This window comes from Sus scrofa, chromosome 6 (assembly GCF_000003025.6).
Source record: "Sus scrofa isolate TJ Tabasco breed Duroc chromosome 6, Sscrofa11.1, whole genome shotgun sequence".
Lineage (NCBI taxonomy): Eukaryota > Metazoa > Chordata > Mammalia > Artiodactyla > Suidae > Sus > Sus scrofa.
Window position 1 is genome coordinate 72,959,298 of NC_010448.4, and position 22,168 is coordinate 72,981,465.

A 22,168-nucleotide genomic window follows, 5' to 3' on the forward strand; every position below is an offset into this window, starting at 1 on the left:
GTCACAGGCATTCAGGACATGGGTGTGTAGCATCCTTGAATTCTCAATAAACGGAAGTATATATACCCTAGATAAATCCATATCTACATCACCTTTTATAATGTGGGCCTTTCAGCTTTGGTTCCTATTGTGCCAAACCCTGGGGGGCAAGGTGGGAGGCTGGAGTCCGGCTCTTAGAGGGCACTGCTGGGACCCACGCCCACATGCTCCCCAGTGGAAGATTGGAATCTACTGAAGGTAAGAACATTCCACCTGCTTCCCATCCTGGGGTTTATCCTTATGGATGCTGGGGTTCCCTCTTCTTGCTCTGCCTTTGCTTCCTTCCTGCTGGCCTTCACAGGGCCCCTTAACTGCTGTGCCCTTGTGCTCCTCTCTGCCAAGTGGGCATGTATGTCCCTGTCACCACTAGAAAAACCCAACAGGCAAGCAAAGTGTGCACTAGCTCACAAGATTTTGGTTCGGCAGTTTCACATCTGGGCTAAAAAGCTAGTGAGGTGCAAATCGTTACTGCATCACTGGTTCTCAGCAGGCTGATGTTATTCCTTACCAGGAATATACCTCAGCCCTTTTAGACAAAAGAGCAAATGGGGAGCTGAGAAAAAGAGCTGGGAGGGTGGGGGGCTGGAGAGCTTTTAAAACTGCAGGGCTCCCTCTCCATGTTCAGTGTAGTGGGACCAGTGCTGAACTGCTGTCCACACACAGTGAGGCATCTACTTAGGAGGAGCCCAGAAATAACCCGTCCCCAATACTAGGGCCCAAAGCCCCATGAGATGGTCTTGGAAATCCAGGCTCAGTATTGTTGGCGAAACAGAGGGGTAGGCATGGCAAGGCCGAGAAACTCCAGAGAATTCCAGATATGTCCCTCCCCTTTTCCCAGCCCTAGTAGAGTTCCAGGAAAAGTTCAGGCTAGGAACCTGGGAGGGTCACACCGGGAGCAACACTCATCCAGGGCAGTGGCCCTGAGCGCCCAGGCTTCCTGAGGCTGCTGCCCCGCGCCCCCGGAGGGGTGGCAGCCTCTCCCCGTGCTCTCTTTTTTGTCCGGCCCGGCCGGCAGGCTCACCTTTGGGCAGCTTGGACGCGTTCTCCTGGATCCAGGAGAAGAGATGAGCGAAGTCACAGTCGCAGAGCCAGGGGTTTCCGTCCAGGCGCAGGGTGCGCAGCGCGGGCAGCGCGGCCAGGGCGGCCACGTTGAGGCTGCGCAGGTTGTTGTCGTTGAGCTCCAGCACCTGCAGCGACTCCAAGGTCTCGAAGGCGGCCTCGTGCACGCCCACCAGGTTGTTGTTGGCCAGGCTCAGCTTGACCAGCCTCCCGGCCGAGCGGAAGGCGCCGGCGCCCAGCTGGGTCAGGTTGTTGTAGCTGAGGTCCAGGAAGGCGAGCTTGGCCGAGCCGCTGAACGTGCCCTCCTCCAGCGAGCGCAGCGAGTTGTTCCTGAAGTCCAGGTAGACCAGGTCGCCGTAGAAGATGAAGAAGTCCTCAGGGATGTGCTGGATGCGGTTGCCGGCCACCAGCAGCTTGCGCACGTCCAGGGGGAAAGGGTCGGGCACGCTGGGCAGTCCGCGGTCGCGGCAGTCCACCGTGTGCGGGTCGGTGCAGGCGCAGCCCTCCGGGCACGCGTGCCCGGGCCGGAGCAGCAGCAAGAGGCTGCAGAGCCCGAGCGCGGCGGGGACGCGGGGGGCGGCGCGGGGGCGCATGGCAGGGGACCCGCGCGAGCGGCGGCGACGCGGACGCGGCTCTGGGGCCGAACCCTGGCGCGGGGCGGCGCGCTGGGCGCCGGAGGGCGTCGCTCGGGCGCGCCGGGACGATGGGGCGAGGCGCGGAAGGACTCGGGGAGCCCGGGCGGCCGGGACGAAGGCGGGAGAGCCGGAGAGGGAGGGGCAAGGGACTCGCGAAGGATTTACCCAGACAGGAAATGAACCCGCTGGAAAATCTCGGAGGAGAGGCTGTAGGGTGTAGGGGTAGCGGAGTCGCCGTCGCCAAACGCGGCCCCACCAGCGCAGCTGATTCCCAACCCTCAGCTAGAAAACCTGTCGCGCGGTCTTGGCGCGGAGCCCTAGACAGCTCAGTACCGTTAGCAAGCGCCCCCCACTCCGGCGGATTCCGAGGGCGTGTCGGGGGCGAGCGCCCCGCACCCCTGCGCTCCCCGCGGGCCACCTTTGTTGCAAAAGGGAGCGCGACCCAGGTCACTCTCTGTGCCAGGGCGACCCCGGCGGGCTCTAGGGGGCCGCTCCAGGCGCTGCCGATCCGGGGTTGGGCGAGGCTCCAGCGGGCTCCAGAGAGCTCCAGGGCGCCTGGTCTTCATTCCTCCTTTCCTCCACCCGCCCTTAACCCGTCTCAGCGAAGCAGGCGGGGACAGCAAGGGGGAGCTGCCAGGCCCCCCGCTGTGGCCCGAAGGAAGGCCAGGGCCAGTCAGCAGTTTCCACGTTGGCCCTGGGATTGTCGGGGAAACTGGCAGCCACCGAGCACAGAACTGATGCTGGTCTAAGAGAGGCCCAGCGGAGAGGCACCCTAGCCTGGGGTCAGAGGCTAGGGCTCCCAGCTGTGTGGACCCCGTGTGCCCCCTCTGCAACATGGAAAGAAGTAATGCCTATGACACCATCTCTGGGCAAGGACCACAGAGTCAAAGCAAAATTTAAAAATGATCTTCTCCCTCTTAATTTCTACTCCCTCTCCAACGAACCCCCAGCTTCCGTCCCCAGGGAAGGGGTCACAGGGAGACTAGCAAAGGGTGGGTGAATTTAGCCTCAGACACTTCCCTATCCCCCAAGTCAAACTCCTTTCCCTCCCCAACCCCATTCTAGAAACTTTTCTAAGGAGAAATCCCCACAGAGCCACCAAGAGATTGTCCTGCTCTTTGCTATTTTGGTCCAAATGTCCTGGAATTGATAAGCTCCTGCTGCACCAAAATAACCCAGGAACAGCTGTTGGGCAGCAGGCCCCCAGAGACCCTGCCCTGGCCCCTGGCCTCCAGCCCCGTGTGGATTGGTGGAGGCTCAAATTCTGAAGCCACAAAGCTAAGCCCTCAACCTTTTTCCAAAGGTCCATGCAGCTTGATGCCTTCCGATGGATCAAAAACCTGAGCCTCTGGGAAGAAGCCAAGGCTCAGCGAAGGATGAGTATTTGCAGGAGCCCTCAGTGGGGAGGGGCACAGAGCCCTGGGGAAGCTCTGAAGCCCTGGGGGTCCTGCAGCTCATTCTCTGCTTACTCCCCAGGGCTCCAGAGTCCCGTCTGTGTCCCCTCCCTCCCAGGGTCCTCAGTTTGTCTTTGTCATCCCCAGCTCCAAAGGCTCAGCCCCCCACTCTGGTCTCAGCCCTTTGATGAGGCAGGTGCTGGGAGAATCAAATTGTCTGAACAGTCCCCAGAGTGGGTGAACGCCCCAAGCTGCATAAATGATGCATTGTTGCAGCATCAAAGCAAAGGCAGGTGGCAGAACAAACAGGTCCCCCCCATGGCAACTCTGCAGGAACACCCTAGAACGATCTGCCACACCCTCCACCCCTCCAGCCTCAGGCTTGCCTCTGGCTTCTCACGCCAGTACTAAGGGGAGCCTGTTTCTTACCAGTTTGAGCCCCAGGCATCATTGCTTCAGGACACCTGAGTTTGGTTGAACTGCTGTCTTGCACACATATGCCTGTGGGCCTGCGTGTTTGTCCGAGTGTGCGCCAGCCCTCCCTGCCAAGTGGTCTGGTTGGCTGGAGCCCTGGCCTGGCGCCACCACTAACCACAGAACCTTCCACGGGCCACTCGATCTCTTTGGGGAAATACTTCCCAGTCTGGGATCCCTGGGCCCCCTGAGGATCAAGTCTTCTCAGAATTTCAGTCTGGTGAAAGCTGGGCCTTTGCCTACGAGGAGGTCACTCAGAGCCAATGCTGCAGTTCTCGGTAATAAACTCCATCGCAGGCCTAGTTCTTTTGTGCTGAGCAGAAACTGATGACTTTGATGAATGGAAACAGATGAAATTTCTCCCTAAAAAATGCAGAGCATTTAGCAAAGGCCTGCAAGACTGGGGGCTGCGTGGTAGTAAAACGATAAAAAGAGGGCCCTGGTAATGAAAATGTTGAGAAAGGACACTCTTGGCCTTGATGGCCTCAGCTTGAAACTGGGGAGAAGATGCCCTCCCTCTCCCCTTCCACAGCCCAAGTGAAGGCCACATGGGGACATAATGGCTTGGAACGTGAGCTGGAAAGTATTTGGAGAGACACTGCATAGAGAAGTGGCCATAAGTCTTGCTGTGGCAGGAACTCCTTGCTTCTTGCTTTGAGTGTCCCCCAAAGTGCCTTGAATCCAAATCTAAAGCATCTTCTCATTAATAGCAGCAGGAGCAGACAGGGCTTGGGGTTTCCGGGGAGCAGCCAGGTCCCCCATATTCTAGACCCTTGAGAAAAAAATGCAAGCTTTGCCACCTCTGATTTCCCCCCCAGCAAGGAACACATAGCCGTGACCTCTGCAAGGTCACAGCGTGAGTCAGTGATAGCTGCTGGAAATAGAACACAGGCATCCCCAGCTGCCCCACTCGCCCTGCTCCCTCCCCGGGGAAGGGGGCCTCTGACAGCCTGAGGGAGCACACTGCAGGTGAGGTGGAGAGACCTTCAGAGACTCTGTTTGTCGGCTCCGTTTCTGTCATTATTCTCAGAGCCAACACACTTTGTGATTTCCTAATCCAGAAGGTCAAAACCCTGGGACAAAGACCCCAAGCTATGCTAATGTTTCCAAAGCCTGATGCCATGCCTCCCCCAAGTCACCAAGCAGAATCCCTCACCCATTCCACCCCGTGTCCCCTCCCCTCCCTCCATCCCAGTGATGGAGCACTCTCTATCCTGTCTTATAAGCAGCCTCTGTCTGACTCCCCCATGAGGCTGAGCCTCAGGGAGCTATGGGGGTCCCCAGAAATCCCCACCTGGCGCCTGATCCCTAAGCAAAAACAATCCAGTCGCGGTGAGGTTTCCCCTTTGATTGCTAGGCTGACCTCTAAATTAGCCCACATCCTGGGCTCTAAATTGTAAACAAGATGATGCCAGTATGGTTTGTGCAGGAGTCTAAATCTAGGTGCAGACGCTAGATTTGAATGAGAAGAGTGATGGCTGGTGTTCAATGACGTCATTGGGTTACCGGCGTGTATCGCCCCTGATGAGCGCCTGGCTGACCTGTCTCCCCGTGGGCCCTGGGAAAGCAGCCCTGCTCTAGCCCTTTGCCTGGGGGCAGGCTGACTCAGTGGAACCTGTTCTCTGCTCCTCAAACACAGCTTTCTATCTGTCCCCCCACTAACTGGCCAAGCTCTTCCTCGGTCCCACCCACTGCCCTTCCCCATCACCACCGCCAGGGGGCACCATCTGCCGCTTGAACTGGTGGGAGCTGAGCCCTTCCTCTCAAGGCAGCAGCTCCATCTCCTCCCATTAGGTTGGAGTGATGAGCGCAGCAGGAAAATTTACCTGTGTTTTGCACCTCTCTGGCAAGGCTGGACCCAATTTTGGAAGAAAAGCTCCTGCCTGTATCTTCCCACCTGGAACTAGGAAATTAATCCTTAACCAGCCTCAATGGGAGGCAGGGTGGTGGTTGTGGTTAGGAATGTGGGTTTGGAATCAGACAGACCTGGGTTGAACCTGGCTCTCTTGTTCCCTAGCTCTGTCACCTTGGGCAAGTCACTTAACTTCTCTAAGCCTCAGTTTTCCCATCCATGAACTGGGATCATACTAGTGCCTCCTTCACTGGGTTGTTACGAGGATTAAATGAGATATCTATCAAGTGCTTAGCAGTGAGTCTGACAATAAATAGCCACATATTTATCTTTTTCTCTTTTTCTTTTTTTTCTTGGCCCAGACAGGGCATGCAGAAGTTCCTGGGCCAGGAATTGAACTCACTCCACAGCAGCCATCTGAGCCGCTTCAATGACAACATTGGATCTTTAACCGGCTGAGCCACATGGGAACTCAGATAATAATCTACTTCTTTCTTTTTCACTTATAGCAGCTAACAATTTAATGGAGGTGATATTCTTTAGGTAAAGGATTAAAGTGCCATTCTGGAATTTAGGAATGCCCCAGCTCTCTAGGATCAACTTCAGTAACTGTCCCTGCCCAGAACCTTATTCCAAATATCTCAGACAGACAGACAGACACACACACACCCCTTAATCCTCTCCAGCTCTGGCTGACTTTGCAAGCACGGATATAGGTGAGTAGTTCCCAGCATCCTGGCTTGGTTGGTCTGAGCGTGGGCAGAGTTACGAGACCAAGGACATGGGGTCAGTCCCTCAGCCTGGCACAAGGAGACATCTGTTCTCTGCTCATGGCCGGTGCTCCTAATGCTCGCCAGCCATCCAGCCAATGTGTGACCTTGGCTGAGGAGGATGGGGATAGTGCCACTCTGTCTCTCCCAGGAGAAAATCCCAGAGCACGCATCCCCAGAGTCTAGGGCACCTCCGTCCCATGGGCAGGGGACACTTGTCACAGTGAGCTCGAGTGTTATCACCCCTTCCTGATCCCTCACCCCCCACCTCTTGTCCATTAACAAGGCTCCTCGGTGCTACGTCTCTGCCTCCACTGGTCCCTCTTAGTCCAAACGGCATTGTCTTTTACTGATGTCCCCACTGGCCTTCCTGCTTCCAGCCTTGCCCAACCCCTGCTCATGGTCCTAACACTCGAAAAAGCCAAAGTGAACCTCTGAAAATAAACATCAGACCATGTCACCTCCCTGTTTAGACACCCCCACTGACTTCCTATGAGAGGCAGGCAGACTTCTACAATGACCCCCAATGACCCCCCACCTCTTGGTACCACTTGAGCAGGACAGGGACCCAAGACTTGCTTCTAACAAATAGAATATGACCGAGGTGACATGCCACTCCTGTGATTAGGTCACAAGAGATGGTGACTTCCATCTTGCTCTCAGACTCACTCTGTTGCCTCTTTGAATTGTGTGCTTTGAAGAAGCGGGCTGCCGTGCTGGAGTGGCCTGCATGGTGAGGCACTGAGGGTGGCCTCAGATCAGCAGCCCGTGAGGAACTGAGTCCTGCCAATGGCCACATAAGCCCAGCCACCATTTTTGTCACAGCCTGTTAGGGACCCAGAGCAGAGCACCCAGCAAAGCTGTGTCAGACTCCTGACCCACAAAACTGTGAGAGTAAAAATGTGTTTTGTTTTAAACTGCTACATGTCGGGGGAATTTGTTGCACAGCAATAGCTAGCTAATACACCCTGGCACTTGGAATCAAATCCTACCAGACGCTGCATGCCCTGGATGCCCCCACATGCCTCTCTCATCCACATGCTTCTCTTTCCTCTTGGTTCACCACACTCCAGCTTCCAGTCTTTTCGTACATCTAATTCATCATGTGTGTCCCTACCCCAGGGCCTTTGCCCATGCTGTGCTCTCTGACTGGAATGCTTTCCCTCCCACCTCCTAGCTTTTTGGCAGGGTTGGTGCCATTTGGTCATTGGGGTTTTCTCAGCCCAAATGTCACCTCCTCATTCTGGTCTTCACTGACCTCAAGTCACTTCTGTGCCACCACCTCATTTTATTTTTTTCAGAGCATTTGTTCCTACCTGACATTACCTAGCTTGCTTGTTAGTTGACTTAGTCACTTTACCTTCTGCGAATAGAATAGAATTTCTAAGAGGATCTTTGCACTGTCCCAGTTCGGGAATCAGCCCCCAAATACAATAGGTGCTTGAAAAATGGTTAATTGATTAATTGCTGTTACAAATGATGCTTCTTAACTAGGCCACCGGTTTCTTTAACAGCTTCCAGGGGTGTCTTACCTGGAGAGGCCTGTCCCCCTCTTTAGGAAGCAAGGACCTTCATCTCTCCAGAGGTGGATTCTCCGTGGTCCCGTGGAGGGAGAGGGATTCATATGTGGAGCACCAAGTGTGCCAGCTGTACCCTTGCAATAGCCTGGAGGTTGGGTCTTCCCCCAACACATTTCTAGCTCCTCTCCACTCCATCAATGCACACAGCACCCCATCGATGGCTTTGTTGCATCCTCCTTTGAGCCTTTCCACACACTCTTTCCAGCTTCCCTCTCCCGATGCTCCAAATTTGGCTCAAGGAAACTTGGCCACCTCCAGGGAGCCTTCCAGAATTTCTCTGGACAATTCTCTGGTCCCCTGATCACGCTTCCCAGGAGAACAGGTGCTGTGCTAGGTGTAGGGCTAAAAGGATGAAGTAAGCACAGACCCATGCGCAAGGAGCCCCTGGCTTAGGAGGCAGCCATAAGCAGAGAGAACCACAATTTCGTTAGCGCTCAGGGCTGACCTGTTTGTCTCTAATCCATGCTGTTTTATTGAGCACATTGAAACAGGAGCAATAAACTTGGGTAGAGTCAGAGCTAAACCATCAGCCCTTGGGCTGATTAGCCTGTGTTCACATCCTACTTCCATCACTTCCTGGCTATGTCTCTTCTGCAAGTAATCTCTAGAGACCCTCTGTTGTTTCATCTGTGAAATAGAGAGTCAAGGTGTCACGTTGTAGAGTTACTATGAGGATTAAATGAGATGATGTACAAATTAACATGTGGCACAACATCCATGGCTGGGGGCGGCGGGGGGGGGTTCTCAAAATTAGCATCCTGACACTGCCATCCAATTGGACACTTCCTGTAACAAACGTCTGTTGCCTACTTGATATTCACAAGAAAGGCATTGACCTGGGGCTGGGGAGCTAAAGAGAGAGTAGACAGCCTCAGTTCTCAGGTGACTCACGATCTCTTTGAAGAAACATGGGACACTCAGCAGCTGCAGAAGGCAGATAATTCAAGGACTCACTGTGTAGCAGCCAAACAAACCTGCATTCATAGATGTCACAGGCATGTGGCGAAGTCGAGAATGGCTGGGCTTATGTGATTGGGGAAAAGTACATCTTGACACCTTGAACCGTATTTTTTCAAATCAGATTTTGGAGCACGTGGCCATGTGGCTTCCTGCTCTGTATCCTGGCACGCAGCGTTCCTTCTGCTGGTCCACCTGGCCAGCTCCTGCTTGCCCTTGAAGACACCATGCATTTCTCCAGGTGGCCTTGACCTTTCCAGGTGCAGCCTCCTTTGCCTCCCTTGTTTTCCAATCTTCTGTGACTGTCCCTTGCACACATGGTGTGGCATTTATCAATGATGTTGATCTCACCTGCTGGAGGATTACTGAGCTCTGGTGTGAGAAAAGTCCGCAGGAAAAAGATATCAGGAAAAGGTCCTTGTGAGCAAAGATTGTATCTTTTCCAGCTTTAAATCTTGGAACCCAGCACAAGACCCTGCCCAGGGCTCAGTGTCTTTGCTAAATAAATAGTACATGCCTGTATGAAAGAACGCTTCTGCCAGATGGAATGATAAGCCAGGCGAAGCATCTCAAGTGTGAATTGCTTTGGAAAACTCAAGAGGTATGAGTCTGGGTAGTTAAACTACAGAACCATTCATTCACCTCCACCATTGTAAGTTAATAATCGCTCAAGAAAGCCAGCAGATGTCCTGGAACGAAGCAGGCTTGCTTAACTATAAAACCGTAAATAAACGCATGAGATATGCTTCAGGTCATTAAGTGAAAGATAAAATGAGACCTGCATTCAAGTTCAGCAAGATAACGATCCTTAGGACCCAGGACAGGAATTTTAGAGAAAGGTGACATTCCAAAATCAGAGAGCTTTGTGATACAGAAACCTGAGTTGACTCTTACCCTAACCCTTCTGCTGATTTGAATAAGCACCATGTTAGTCCTGGTTTGACCTCATAGGGTCAAAGACTCTCTGATATGAAGAATGAGCTAGTGATGTAAGCCTGATGTCTACCTGAAGAATGAGAAGCCAGGAGTTCCCATTGTGGCTCAGTGGTTAACGAATTCGACCAGGAACTATGTGGTTGTGGGTTCGATCCCTGGCCTCGCTCAGTGAGTTAAGGATCTGGCATTGCCGTGAGCTGTGGTGTAGGTCGCAAACACGGCTCAGATCCCACGTTGCTGTGGCTCTGGCGAAGGCTACAGCTCCGATGAGACCCTTAGCCTGGGAACCTCCATATGCGCACGTGCAGCCCTAAAAAGACAAAACGCCAAAAAAAAAAGGAAAAAAAAAAGAATGAGAAGCCAGTCTTTTCCTGCTCCCCTCTTTCCTTGGATTATAAAAATGTAGCCGACCTAATCCTCAGGACAGAGCCTTCTTGACTGCCTGCTTGTATCTCTCACAAGCGTCCTATTTTAATAAATCTACTTCTTGGAGTTCCCATTGTGGCTTAGTGGGTTAAAAACCTGACTAGTATCCATGAGGATGCAGGTTTGCTCCCTGGCCTCGCTCAGTGGGTTAAGGATCCAGTATTGCTGTTGCTGCAGCCTCTGGGGTAGGTGACAAATGCAGCTCAGATCTGGTGTTGCCGTGGCTCTGGTGTAGGATGGCCACTGCAGCTCCGATTTGACCCCTAGCCTGGGGAACTTCCACGTGCCACAGGTGGAACCCTTTAAAAATAAGAAAAAAATGTGTATTTCTTGCCTGTCCCTTGTCCTCTCACTGAATTCCTTCTGAGCTGAGACACAAAGAACCTAAGCTTCAGTACGTCCAGACACCACCTGAGAGATTCTAATTTAAAAAAAAAAAAAATGGGTTCAAGTCCCAATCCGGGTTTGGAGGGGTTAAAGTCAGAAGTGTTTTGGGTTCAGCTGCTGCTCCTTGCTCACCCCAACCCAGTAACAATGACCGTGACCCCAAGCCTTTTCATTAATGATTCCCAAGACTGCAAAACCCCTTTACACCCGTAATCTCAGATGACCCCAAAACGATGGTCAGGTGCGCAGGCCACGTGTCACCATGTCTGTTTTCAGAACTGAGCCTCAGGTGGCTCCCTGATGACTCAGCTTTTCACAGCTGGGGAGCTCCAAGGATATTTGACATTCTCAACTCAAACACATGTTTCCTGTGCCACTTTGGCATCTCTGGTGACCTATAGTGACAATCAGTTAATAATGGGCGGTGGTTAAATGGCTGCTGGTTAGGTGGACTGTTGCCTGGTTGGGCATAGGGCCTCAGAGCCTAAAATTTTAAAGGTTATTTTGGACCAGCCGCATGTACGACTGCAGCGCCGTCGTATTTAAGCTGCCCTCACTGGCCACCTCTGCCCTCCACCCCACGTCCTGCAGACATGCGCCCACCCCCACACTCACACGCCTCCCTCCTGCCAAGCGTGAGGCTTTCTAAGAGGGCAGGTGAGAAACCTGACATAACCCGAAGGGAATATAAAGCCACCCGAATTCTCTCAAGCAAATGCAGAGGCACAGGGAGGCTATTTTTATGCGAATTTGTATGTGATTTGCATAAATTTGCATGCAGCTTCCCAAAGCCATCAAACCGAGTTCACAAAACACTCAGGGAGTGAATCCACTTCATCTGTGCCAGCTAGAGGCAGAAGTGGACACACCTACTCCCCAAGCTGCCAAGGCTTCTTTATCCCTGAAAGTTGCTCCTAATTTTTTTTTTTTAAAGTACACATCTGTGGCATATGGAAGTTTCTGGGCCCGAGACTGAATCTGAGCCACAGCTGAGGCAATGCTGCACAAGGCTGGGGATCGAACACACACCTTTGATGACCCGAGCCACTGCAGTCAGAGTCTTAACCCACTGCACCACAGCAGGAACTCCCAATTGCTTCCAATTCAACATGAAATTGCTCCCAATATTACTCAATGGCTGTAGAAAACCTGACATGTTTGCCATAATAATAGAACAAGATCTAACACTTCCTGAGTCAAGCACTGCTCTATGAGCTGTCAAGATATAATTTTAATCTTCTCAGAAATCAAAAAAGGGGGGCTTTGTGAAGATGATGGCGCCAGAGGTGCTGGAGTCAGACCTGGCAAATGCTGTGGCACTTTTGAAAAACCTTCAGGAACAGGTGATGGCTGTCACTGCAGAAGTGCAAGCTCTGACCAAAAAAGTTCCAGCTAAGACCTGTCCTACAGGGAAGGGTCTCAGCCTTTTGGAAGTGAAAGATCAGCTGTTGCTCACGCACATTATGGATTTGAGCCATCTCATCCTCCCTAAAGCCTCAGGGAGGGTCTCTTTAGGAACATGCGGCAGTTTCGAGACTGGTGGAGAATTCGCACGGTTTTGGAAAAGGTTCATCCTTTGGACCAATACCTGAAGCATCAACTGACAAACTGGTCCAGACTGCAGCGACAGGCAGGCTCCGTGAGAGTGACCTACTCTGTTTTAAGCCTCGTCCCAGCAATATAATGCGAAAGTTGAGCTCTGAGGATGAGGAGGAAGATGGAGCCGAGGGAGGCCAGTCTGGGGCTTCAGGGAAGAAAGCTGGAAAAGTGACAGCCAAGAACTATGTTCCAGCCCGTTATGATGAGACGGACGCTGCGGGGGGGGGGGGGGGGAGGAAGAGAAGAAGTGCCTGGAAGGAGCCAAGAGATGGGCATCGAGCAGCTTTGTCATTCGTGAACTAAAGCAGCAGTACGCTGATGCCCCCGAGGAAATACGTGAAGCTCGGCATCCGCACGTCACTGGCCAGAGCCAGGAGCATCAACTCTGCGGAGAGGCGACGGCGCGTTTAAGTGTCCATCCGCGAGAGAAAGGACAGTGAAAAGGAACAAATACCATGAGCTCAGGACGTTATTCCCTCACCCACTTCAGTGACCTCAGGGCGCTGACAGGAGGAACCTCTCACCTGGACGAGGATCAGACTCTCACTAAGAGGCAGAAGGAAGGTACCTAAGAAAGGTCCGAAGAAAAAAGGGTTCCGGAAGCGGCGGTGATGATGGGTGTACCTGTTTACGTTTCTTTTTTGTCATCCTGGGATTCTTCTAATTTCACGGTATGTAGGTTTTTTCCTTGGAATTCATTAATGAATTTGCTCTGGACATGTGGAAAGATGTGTATTAATAAAACTGATTTTACTTGCAAAGAAAAAAAGAAATCCAAAAAGGTCCCGCGGCGATTCCCACTTTACGGATGAGGAAATTGAGGTCCACAGAGGGAAGGTCACGTGTCTCGTCAGTGATTCAAACCCGAACTGTCTGGCTCCATTCATTTCCACCGCAACTGTTAGTTTAAGCACCTCCTAGGAACCAGGGATTCCCGGCCCTGGGAACACGGCAGTGAAAATGACCGCTCCCAGCTGTTGCAAAGCATTAGGGTCCCTCCGTTAGGGTAAGGTTGGATGGCCGAACAAAGAGATCCCAGCATTTATTAAAGACCAAGGAAGTGAATTTCTCTCTAGAGTGGTCATTTAAGGCGTGCATCCCAGGGCGGTGGGCAGCCGGCTTCCCCTGGTCCCTGGGGAGAACCCAAGTCCCTTCCAAGTCCCTGCTCTGCTAAGCACACACGATGCTGTCTTCAGCTGCTTGGGTGGAATTGGGCTGCTGCCACGTTCCAAGGCTGTCAGGAAAGTGGAAGGGAGCAGGGAGGGGCCACCCCAGCTAAAGCCCAGGCCCCCGGGGGAGAGGCTACCATATTTCCTTTCCAGGAGGGAAAGCCTTGCGGAGTGGCCACGTCCACCTTCAAGAGGGGCTAGGCGACAGGGTCTGTCCAGAGGCAGAGGAGGAAGAGAGGATGGGCGACCAGCAGGCTTTGCCGGGGAACCACATTTACCAAGAAAATGACTCTATGGGATGATGGCAGAGTGACGGACAAAGGGAATAAAACAGAGCAGAGGAAGGGGCTGGAGGGAGGATCACCTTTTTAGACAGTCATGAGCTCTTCATTTTTCCTTTTTCTTTTTACAGCTGCCCCTGTGGCATAACAGATGTTCCCAGGCTAGGGGCTGAATCAGAGCTGCAGTTGCTGGCCTATGCCACAGCCACAGCCGCATGGGATCCAAGATGCATCTGTGACCTACACCATAGCTTGCAACAACCGGATCCTTAACACACTGAGCAAGGCCAGGGATGGAACCCACATCCTCACAGAGACAATGCTGGGTCCTTAACCCACTGAGCCACAGTGGGAACTCCATAGGTATTCATGAGCTCTTAAATCACTGTCCTTAACTGACCCACAGCCACACCCCCAGCTCACGGTAAAGATGCCAAAGGCTTGGGAGAGTTTAAAGCACCCCCTGAACCAAATAAAGTCAATTCACGTCCAGTTGGGCTCTCAGGGGCTCTGGCCAAGCAAGACGTTATTGGACTTGACCCTCATGGAATCTATCATGCCTTTTGTCGAGGTATTTTTATTTGTCAGTCATCTTTTTCTCTTTTTAAAAATCCTTAGGGTGGTTAGGGTAGGTACTAACATCCCCTTTGACAATGGGGGAAATTGAGGCCTGAAATATTCAGTTTATTCAAAAACAAACCATATTGGGCTCCTTCGTGCCAAGGAACTGGGGTAACAAGCAAATGGGAAGTACTTCCCTTAGATACCTTGACAGTAGCTTAGTGTGGTAGGCAGACATATAAGCAAAGGATCTGTAAACCAAACAATGATAAACATGTGTACAAAATACAGGGGTTTGGACGAAGAAGGGAATGAGAATTTTTTACCGAGATGGAAAGGAGCAGACAAGGTACCACAAAAAAGGTGACAGCTGACTAAAGATTTTTTAATTTTTTTGTTATTATTATTATTATTAGTTTTGTCTTTTCTAGGGCCACACCTATGGAGGTTCCCAGGCTAGGGGTCCAATCAGACCTGTAGCTGCCAGCCTATGCCAGATCCATAGCAACTCAGAATCCAAGCCGAGTCTGCAACCTACACCACAGCTCAAGGCAACGCAGGCTCCTTAACCCACTGAGTGAGGCCAGGGATCGAACCCACAACCTCATGGTTACTAGTAGGATTCGTTAACTACTGAGCCATGACAGGAACTCCAAGTTTTTTTTTTTTTTTAATTGAAGTATAGTTGATTTACAATGTTTCAAGTGTACGGCAAAGTGATTCATCTATAACATAGAGCTGACCAAGATTTTGAAGGCTGAATAGGAGTTCTCCAAGCAGATGGGGAATCTGTTTCAAGTAAGAAATAGATGTTCCAGGAAGAGGGAACTATGTAGATAAAGGCACAGAAGTCTTACAAAATGATTCAGAATTCGTCCATGGACATTTGAAGAAGGCTCACTAAACCTCTAAAATCGGTGCTGAAAGATCACCCAGGCCTCCTGATTCCTAGTCCACGCTAGTTTTAGACCTTCATTTAGAGCTGTTCCAGGGTCTGATGGTCAATCTTTGGGTGTGGTACAAACATTTTAAAGGCTCTACTCACACCTGCCTTGTCACTGCTATGGCTCAGGTTCGATCCCTGGCCTGGGAAGTTCCACATGCTATGGCCACAGCCAAAAAAAAAAAATTAAAAGCTGTGATCACAGAGCTGCTCTTTCCAATGCATTAATCCAACAGTCCTGACAGTGCATTCATTCTAACTGGACTCAAACACTGGGGACACAGCAACACCCCACCTGGTCTGATCCACAACATGAGAGAGGGACTCAAGAGGGCAGGGTGGGCTGCACGGGAAGGCCGCTATATATTTCCAGGTCAAGAGTCTGGACTTCGTTCTCAGCTCTTGAAAAGTTTTATGCTGGGAAGAGATGTATCTGGGTGTGCCTTTGAATAGGTGAATGTAGACACCATGTAGAGACAGATGGGAGAGGCCAGACTCTTTTGTAGTAATTCGAGGGGGTTGTGATGTCACCAGCACTCCTAGGAATCCACCCAAGAGCAAGAACAAGGTAGATCTATCCCAAACATCTATGCTACTGCTCCCAGCAGCATCATTCATCTTTGCCCCAAACTGAAAACAACCCAATGTCCACCAGCTGATGAGAGGATAAATAAAATGTGGTATTAGTATTGCTAATACTACTTAGCAATTAACATCATGAATGACTGGTCCATGTTCCAACACGGATGAACCTCATCTTATGCCAGGTGAAAGAAGCCAGACTCTAAAGACCCTGTATTGTAAGATCCCATTTACATGAACCATCCAGAGCAGGCAACACAGGGACAGAAAGCAAATCTACCCACAGAAAACAGTAGAAGTGGGGACTAACACACAGCTGCATGAGGACAATTTTTAGAGTGGTGGAAATATTCTGAAACTGGATCATAGTGATGGTGGCACAACTTATAAATGTATTAAAAATCACTGAGTTGTTCAACGACCAAAAAAAAAACAACAAAAAAAAAACTCTACAAATAACAAATGCTAGAGAGTGCAGAGAAAAGGGAACCCTTCTACACTGTTGGTGGGAATGTAAATTGATACAAACACTATGGAAAACAGTATGGAGGTTCCTCAGAAAACTAAATATAGAATTACCGCATGATCCAGCAATCCACTCCTGGGCATCTATCCCGACAAAACTATAATTCAAAAAGATACATGCACCCCTAGGTTCATTGTAGCACGTCACAATAGCCAAGTCATGGAAACAACCTAAATGTCCATTGACAGATGAATGGATTAAGATGTGGTACATATGCACAGTAGAATATTACTCAGCCAAAAAAAATGAAACAATGCCATTTGCAACTAGATTCTCATACGAAGTGAATTAAGTCAGAAAGAGAAAGACAAATACTATCACTTATATGCAAAATCTAAAACATGGCAAAAATGATCCTATTTGTGCAAAAACAGAAAGAGACTCACAGAGTACAAGAGACGTGTGGTTGCCAAGGTGGCAGGTGAGGGAATGGGATGGACTGGGAGTTTGGGGTTAGTAGATGCAAACTATTACATTTGGAATGGATAAATAATAATAAGGTCCTACTGTATAGCATAGTTAGCACAGGGAACTATATCCAGTCTTCTGGGATAGACTGTGATGGAAGATAACATAAGAAAGGGAATGTGTATATATATATACAATCATATATATATGATTGGCTCACTTAGCTGTACAGCAGAAATTGGCACACATTATAAATCAACTAGATTTTAATTTAAAAACTCATTGAGATGGGTGCTTACAATGAGTGAATTTTGTGGTATGTAAGTTATATTTCAATAAAGTTATTTAAAGCGAGAGTGATAATGGGACCTTGAACTAGGGTCTTGACCATGGGGAAGGAGAGTCTAGAAAGATGAAGGAGAGGAAGGGTGGGGGACCTGCCCACCACGTTCCCACAGCTCTGCCTTTGCTTAGCTCACTGGATGAGTTAGGCACTTCATAGATCTTACCGCGCACCACAAAGCAGAAGTCAGCCATTGGGGTGAAAAGTGTGGGTTTATAAAGAAAACTGTTACACATATAGGAAGAAATGGCCAGTATGGACAGTGGTCAGGACGGCAGGAACTCTGGGAAGCAGCATTCCAGCTGGCACAGTGGATTCAGGACACGGCAGAATCTGAGCCAGAGGAAGATGAAGACAGAGCAGTAATGAGGGCAGTGGGGGGTGGGGAGGGATTTGTGGCTGGGGGCTTCTGGGTGTCCCTCGAGGTCACCGCATTTCTATGGACTGCTATTTCACCTCCCTGGCAGACCCCTCCCTGGCAGGGGGTAAGGATGGGAGAGGAAGGCAAAGATGCAGGGAGATGCTGGAAGGTACTTGTCCATGGCTGGCTGATAGCATTTTTCCTCTGCAGCATCTCATCCGGGCTGCCATCATGGTGAGAGCCTCCATCCTGGGTCTGCTGGGTGGCCAGCTGCCCCCTGCTGCCTCCTGAGTCTTCCAATCCAGCATCACTCAGTGGATGTGCTCTGCAGGTACACTCAGACCCCTGCAGACCCAGCCCACAGCCCAGCAGGTCCCAGTTAGTTGTCTTTTTTTTTTTTAATGGTCTCACCCATGGCGTATGGAAATTCCCAGGCCAGATTGAACGCAGGTCGGATTCTTTAACCTGCTGCCCTGGGCTAGGGATAGAACCCACATCTCCACAGTGACCTGAGCTGCTGCAGTTGAATTCTTTTTTTTTTTTTTTTTTTTGTCTTTTGTCTTTTGTCTTTTGTCTTTTTTGCTGTTGTTGTTGTTGCTATTTCTTGGGCCGCTCCCGCAGCATATGGAGGTTCCCAGGCTAGGGGTTGAATCGGAGCTGTAGCCACCGGCCTATGCCAGAGCCACAGCAACGCAGGATCCGAGCCGCGTCTGCAACCTACACCACAGCTCACGGCAACGCCGGATCGTTAACCCACTGAGCAAGGGCAGGGACCGAACCAGCAACCTCATGGTTCCTAGTCGGATTTGTTAACCACTGCGCCACGACGGGAACTCCTGTGTTGAATTCTTAACACACTGCTCCACAGCGGGAACTCCAGGAGTTGTCTTCTTCCAGCCACACCCAGCTTCTGGGCAAAGCCAATCGATGGTCACCTGGCCATGCACTGGTTGGACAAATCATTTCCTAACATTTACTTTGCAAATGCAGGGGCTGGCTCTGCCCTGGGAGAAGGAACAGGTATCTTACAGGCTGGGTCAAGGTCACAGAGACTTTGTGCTCTCTTTGGGGAATAAAATGGTCACAAACCTTTGCTTTCCCACACCTCTGTTCTCACCTGCTAGCAGGACCACTGCCATCCTGTGTGGTCCGGGCTGGGAGGGCCAGGTGGGGAGTGTGAGCACAGAGCCAAGCTGGCAGATTTGGCCATGGCCCTGCCTGCATTTGCATCCCCGTTGTAGCTTACTAACCATGTGATATGTAAATGAGCTGTGCTTGTTCTCCTCATCTATAAAATGGGAATCACTGTACCTCCTTCAGAGGGTTGTGTGGGGGTGGAAAGAAATAATATAAGCTTAGGACAACACTTGGTAAGTGGGAGTCACTGTCATCTTGATGACATCCCAGGCAAACCCACGTCCATTGACCCCAAGTCCAAATCTCGGAGACCTACCTTCGCATTGTCCCTGTAACCTTATCTTCCCGGCTGACCACAGTCATGGTCTGGGAATGTCCGCCTCACCTTCCTGGTGATTGTAAAACATTCCTTCTGCTGCCTGGGTTCTTGACTCCAGGCTTTGCCACAGCCGGAATCGCACTTGACCTTCTTATCATGTGACCTTTCGGAAAGAGGAGCTGATCTTTGCCTAAAGCCTTCTGGTGACGAGATGTGCCAAAGATGTTCCTTACAGGGAGTTCCCCTGGTGGCTCAGCGGAAACGAATCCAACTAGTATCCATGAGAACTTGGGTTCGATCCTGGCCTCGCTCAGTGGGTTAAGGATCCGGCGTTGCTGTGAGCTGCAGGGTAGGTCACAGATGTGGCTCGGATCCCAAGTTGCTGTGGCTGTGGCATAGGCCCACAGCTATAGTTCCAATTTGATCCCTAGCCTGGGAACTTCCATATGCTTCGAGGGAAGACCTAAAAAGCAGAATAAATAAATAAATACATGTTCATTACATCATTATTCATCATGACAAAAAAAGAATTTTTAGAAACAACCTGAACTATGGTCTTAGTCCATTTTGCTCTACCAAATACCAGGGACTGGGGGAGGGGGGTGGGCGGTGTCCTAAGCCACCAAAATTTATTTCTGGAGGCTGGAAATCTGAGATCAGGGTGCCCACGTGGCCGGGTGCTACACCTGGTGAGGAGCAGCTTCTGGTCCATAAACGGCTTTCTTCTCTTGGTCCTCACCCAGTGGAAGGGGCAAGGGGGGCGCTGTGGGGTCTCTTGGGTAAAAGCACTAATCCTATTCATGGGGGCTCCATCTATGACCCAATCACCTCCCAACAGTCCCACCTCCTAAGGCCAGGATTTCAACATATGATTTGGTGGGGGCCCATTCAGACCATAGCAAATACCCATCAATGGAAGACTGCTTACGTAAATTTACAGTGTCCGCCTAACAAAATGCTATGCAGCTCTTAGAAATCCTATTTTAGAAGCCTGTTCAGTGACACAAAAAATACGAAGTGGGAAAAGGGGAAAAAAAAGCATTTTACAAAACATTATATGCCAGAAAATATCCTTTTTTTTTTATTATTTTTATTTTTCTTGTCTGGCTGCGCCGTGGCATATGGAGTCCCCAGGCCAGGGATCAGATCCGAGCCTGTCATGGCTGATCCTGTAACCCACTGTGCGGGGCCAGGGATTGAACCCGCATCCTGGTGCGGCTGAGACACCATCGATTCTATTGTTCCCCAGCGGAAACTCCAGAGCATATCCGTTTAGAGTGGACAAACAACCAGGTCCTACTGTATAGTACAGGGAACTATACCCAATGTCCTGGGATAGACTAAGAGGGAAATGAATATTAAAAAGAATGTGTATGTGTGTATGTATAACTGAGTCGCTTTGCTGTACAGCAGGAATTGTCACAACACTGTAAGTCAGCCATACTTTAATTTTAAAAATTAAAAAATAAGAAATGTTACATGCAAGATAGTCCCACTTTTGTTTGACAGACATGCACCCAGAGAAAAAAGAATAAAATGAGCAGAGTTTATCTCTACATGGTGTTTTTATGATGAGAGAAAAGGTATTGAAATCAAAATTAAAACTCTGGATGGCTTACCTTTGTCCTTAGAGTAAGTCTAAATACACATCAAGACTTTCGGTGTCTAGAAGTGACCTTATCCTGGGTCTTTGCACCCTCATCTCCAGCTGCCCTCCCTTCTGTTTCTAAACACGCTGCTCATTGGCCCTCTGTGCCTCTATCCTGCTGTTCATCTCCACACAGAATGCTCTACCCTTCTCTGTATCACTTCCTTCCCCCTTCTGCCTGCAGCGCCCCCCAGGAAGGCATGACCCATTCCCTCTCCTGTGTGGTCCTTGGTACATCCTCTGATGCAACTCTGGCCTTGTTACCGACCTGGGTTCTTGGCCTTCTTTAATCAATAGAAATTGACAAGGGGCCAGAGAAGAAAATCAGACAGGGCTTTACTTGGGTTCCTGCTGCAGCAGGAAGGAGCAAAAACAAGTAACAGATTCCCTGGAGTTCCTGTTGTGGCTCAGCGGGTTAAGGACCCAACACTGTCTCTGTGAGGATGCTCTTTCAATCCTTGGCCTCACTCAGTAGGTGAAGGATCCAGCATTGCCGCAAGCTGCAACATAGGTCACAGATGCAGCTCGGAACCGGCAATGCAGTGACCGTGGCATAGGCTGGCAGCTGCAGCTCTGATTCGATTCCTGGCCCAGGAACTTCCATGTGCGGCAGGTCCAACTGTAAAAAGAAAAAAAAAAAAAAAAACAAGCAAGAGATTCTTTCACTCACTCCCTGAGGGGGTGTACAGGCTGGTTCCTTATATGGGCTGAGGGTAGGTGTGGGTCCAGCGGTCAGGCCAGAAGCGTGGCTTAGGTGGTTTGCCCAGTCCTTGGTGGTGGTGTGTGCAGGGGGCATGTCCAGTAGCCTGTGTTTGCTCCCAGCTCTTCAGAAGTGGCATTTGGGGGGTTTGGTCTTTTTTATTGTATTGAGTTGTCCTTGACGTGGCCCCACTGCGACTGCGTATGCACACACTCATTTTTAGTCTCATCTAGTTTCTCTGTGTTTTGAAGCTCGAGGCGATGTTCATCCAGGTGCAAGCACTGCAGCAAAGGGTCCCAGGCCCCGGCCTGCCTCCACCTCTCTGAGTTACAGATATTTGCTCCGTCTCCTGCAAGGAACCACGAGCCCTACAAGAAGAGATTCCAAAACGCACCCTATCGGCTCCTGGCACGTTTAAGGGGTTCAGTAGAGGCCTGTTGCTTTAATAGCTAGAGCACCCCAATTATAAGCCGGGGATACAATGTAAAGACTCCCTGTGGTGTCAAGTTCAGAGAAGCACCAACAGGTACCTGCAAGGAATGACGATACAGGTTCAATCTGTCCTGCTGCTTCTCTAGGGACACTAAAGAGATGCCAAGTAATGAGCTAGGACAACTCTTTAGAAATCTCTCTCTGGCTCTCTTCTCCCCCACTCTCTGAAATCCACACAGCTGTTCCAGAACCCTCCCCACGCCAAATCCCTCACGCTCCACGCTCTCTGAAGCCTCAGCCCACTCACCTTTTCTGTCCTTTGCTGCCATCTCCTGCTTGTCTACTCATGATCCCAGTTTGGTATCTCAAAAGCCCAGAAAAGGCACGCCACTCCCAAGCGGAGGGACAGGAAGTGCCGAGAAGGCCAGTCCGGCATCCTTCCTTCGTCCCTGGCCCTGCAGGTGGGAAGGGACTTGCTCCTTTCCCTGACCAGCTGCCTGAATGCACGTTGTCAGGTGGTAGGGGAGCTGCGGATGTAAGCCTGGTGAAGAAAGGGGCCCTGCAGCCAGAAGACCCCCCCCCGGGGGGGGGCCATGGTGGGGGGCTGACGGTGGGTGATGTCTCCTGAGGTGTGAAGAGAGCTGTCCTCA

The 22,168-nt window shown here is 50.7% G+C and overlaps 1 protein-coding gene and 1 pseudogene across 1 annotated transcript in view; one reads left to right on the forward strand and one right to left on the reverse strand.

Annotated features, from left to right (window-relative positions):
- LRRC38 (leucine rich repeat containing 38) overlaps positions 1-6,141 on the reverse strand; it is a 35,355-nt gene extending 29,214 nt beyond the window's left edge. The window contains exon 1 of the mRNA XM_003127597.5: positions 1,061-6,141. Within this exon, the coding sequence (XP_003127645.2) occupies positions 1,061-1,691 (631 nt within the window). The 5' untranslated portion in view covers positions 1,692-6,141. The remainder of the gene's footprint in view (positions 1-1,060) is intronic.
- LOC100513865 lies at positions 11,781-12,720 on the forward strand (annotated as a pseudogene).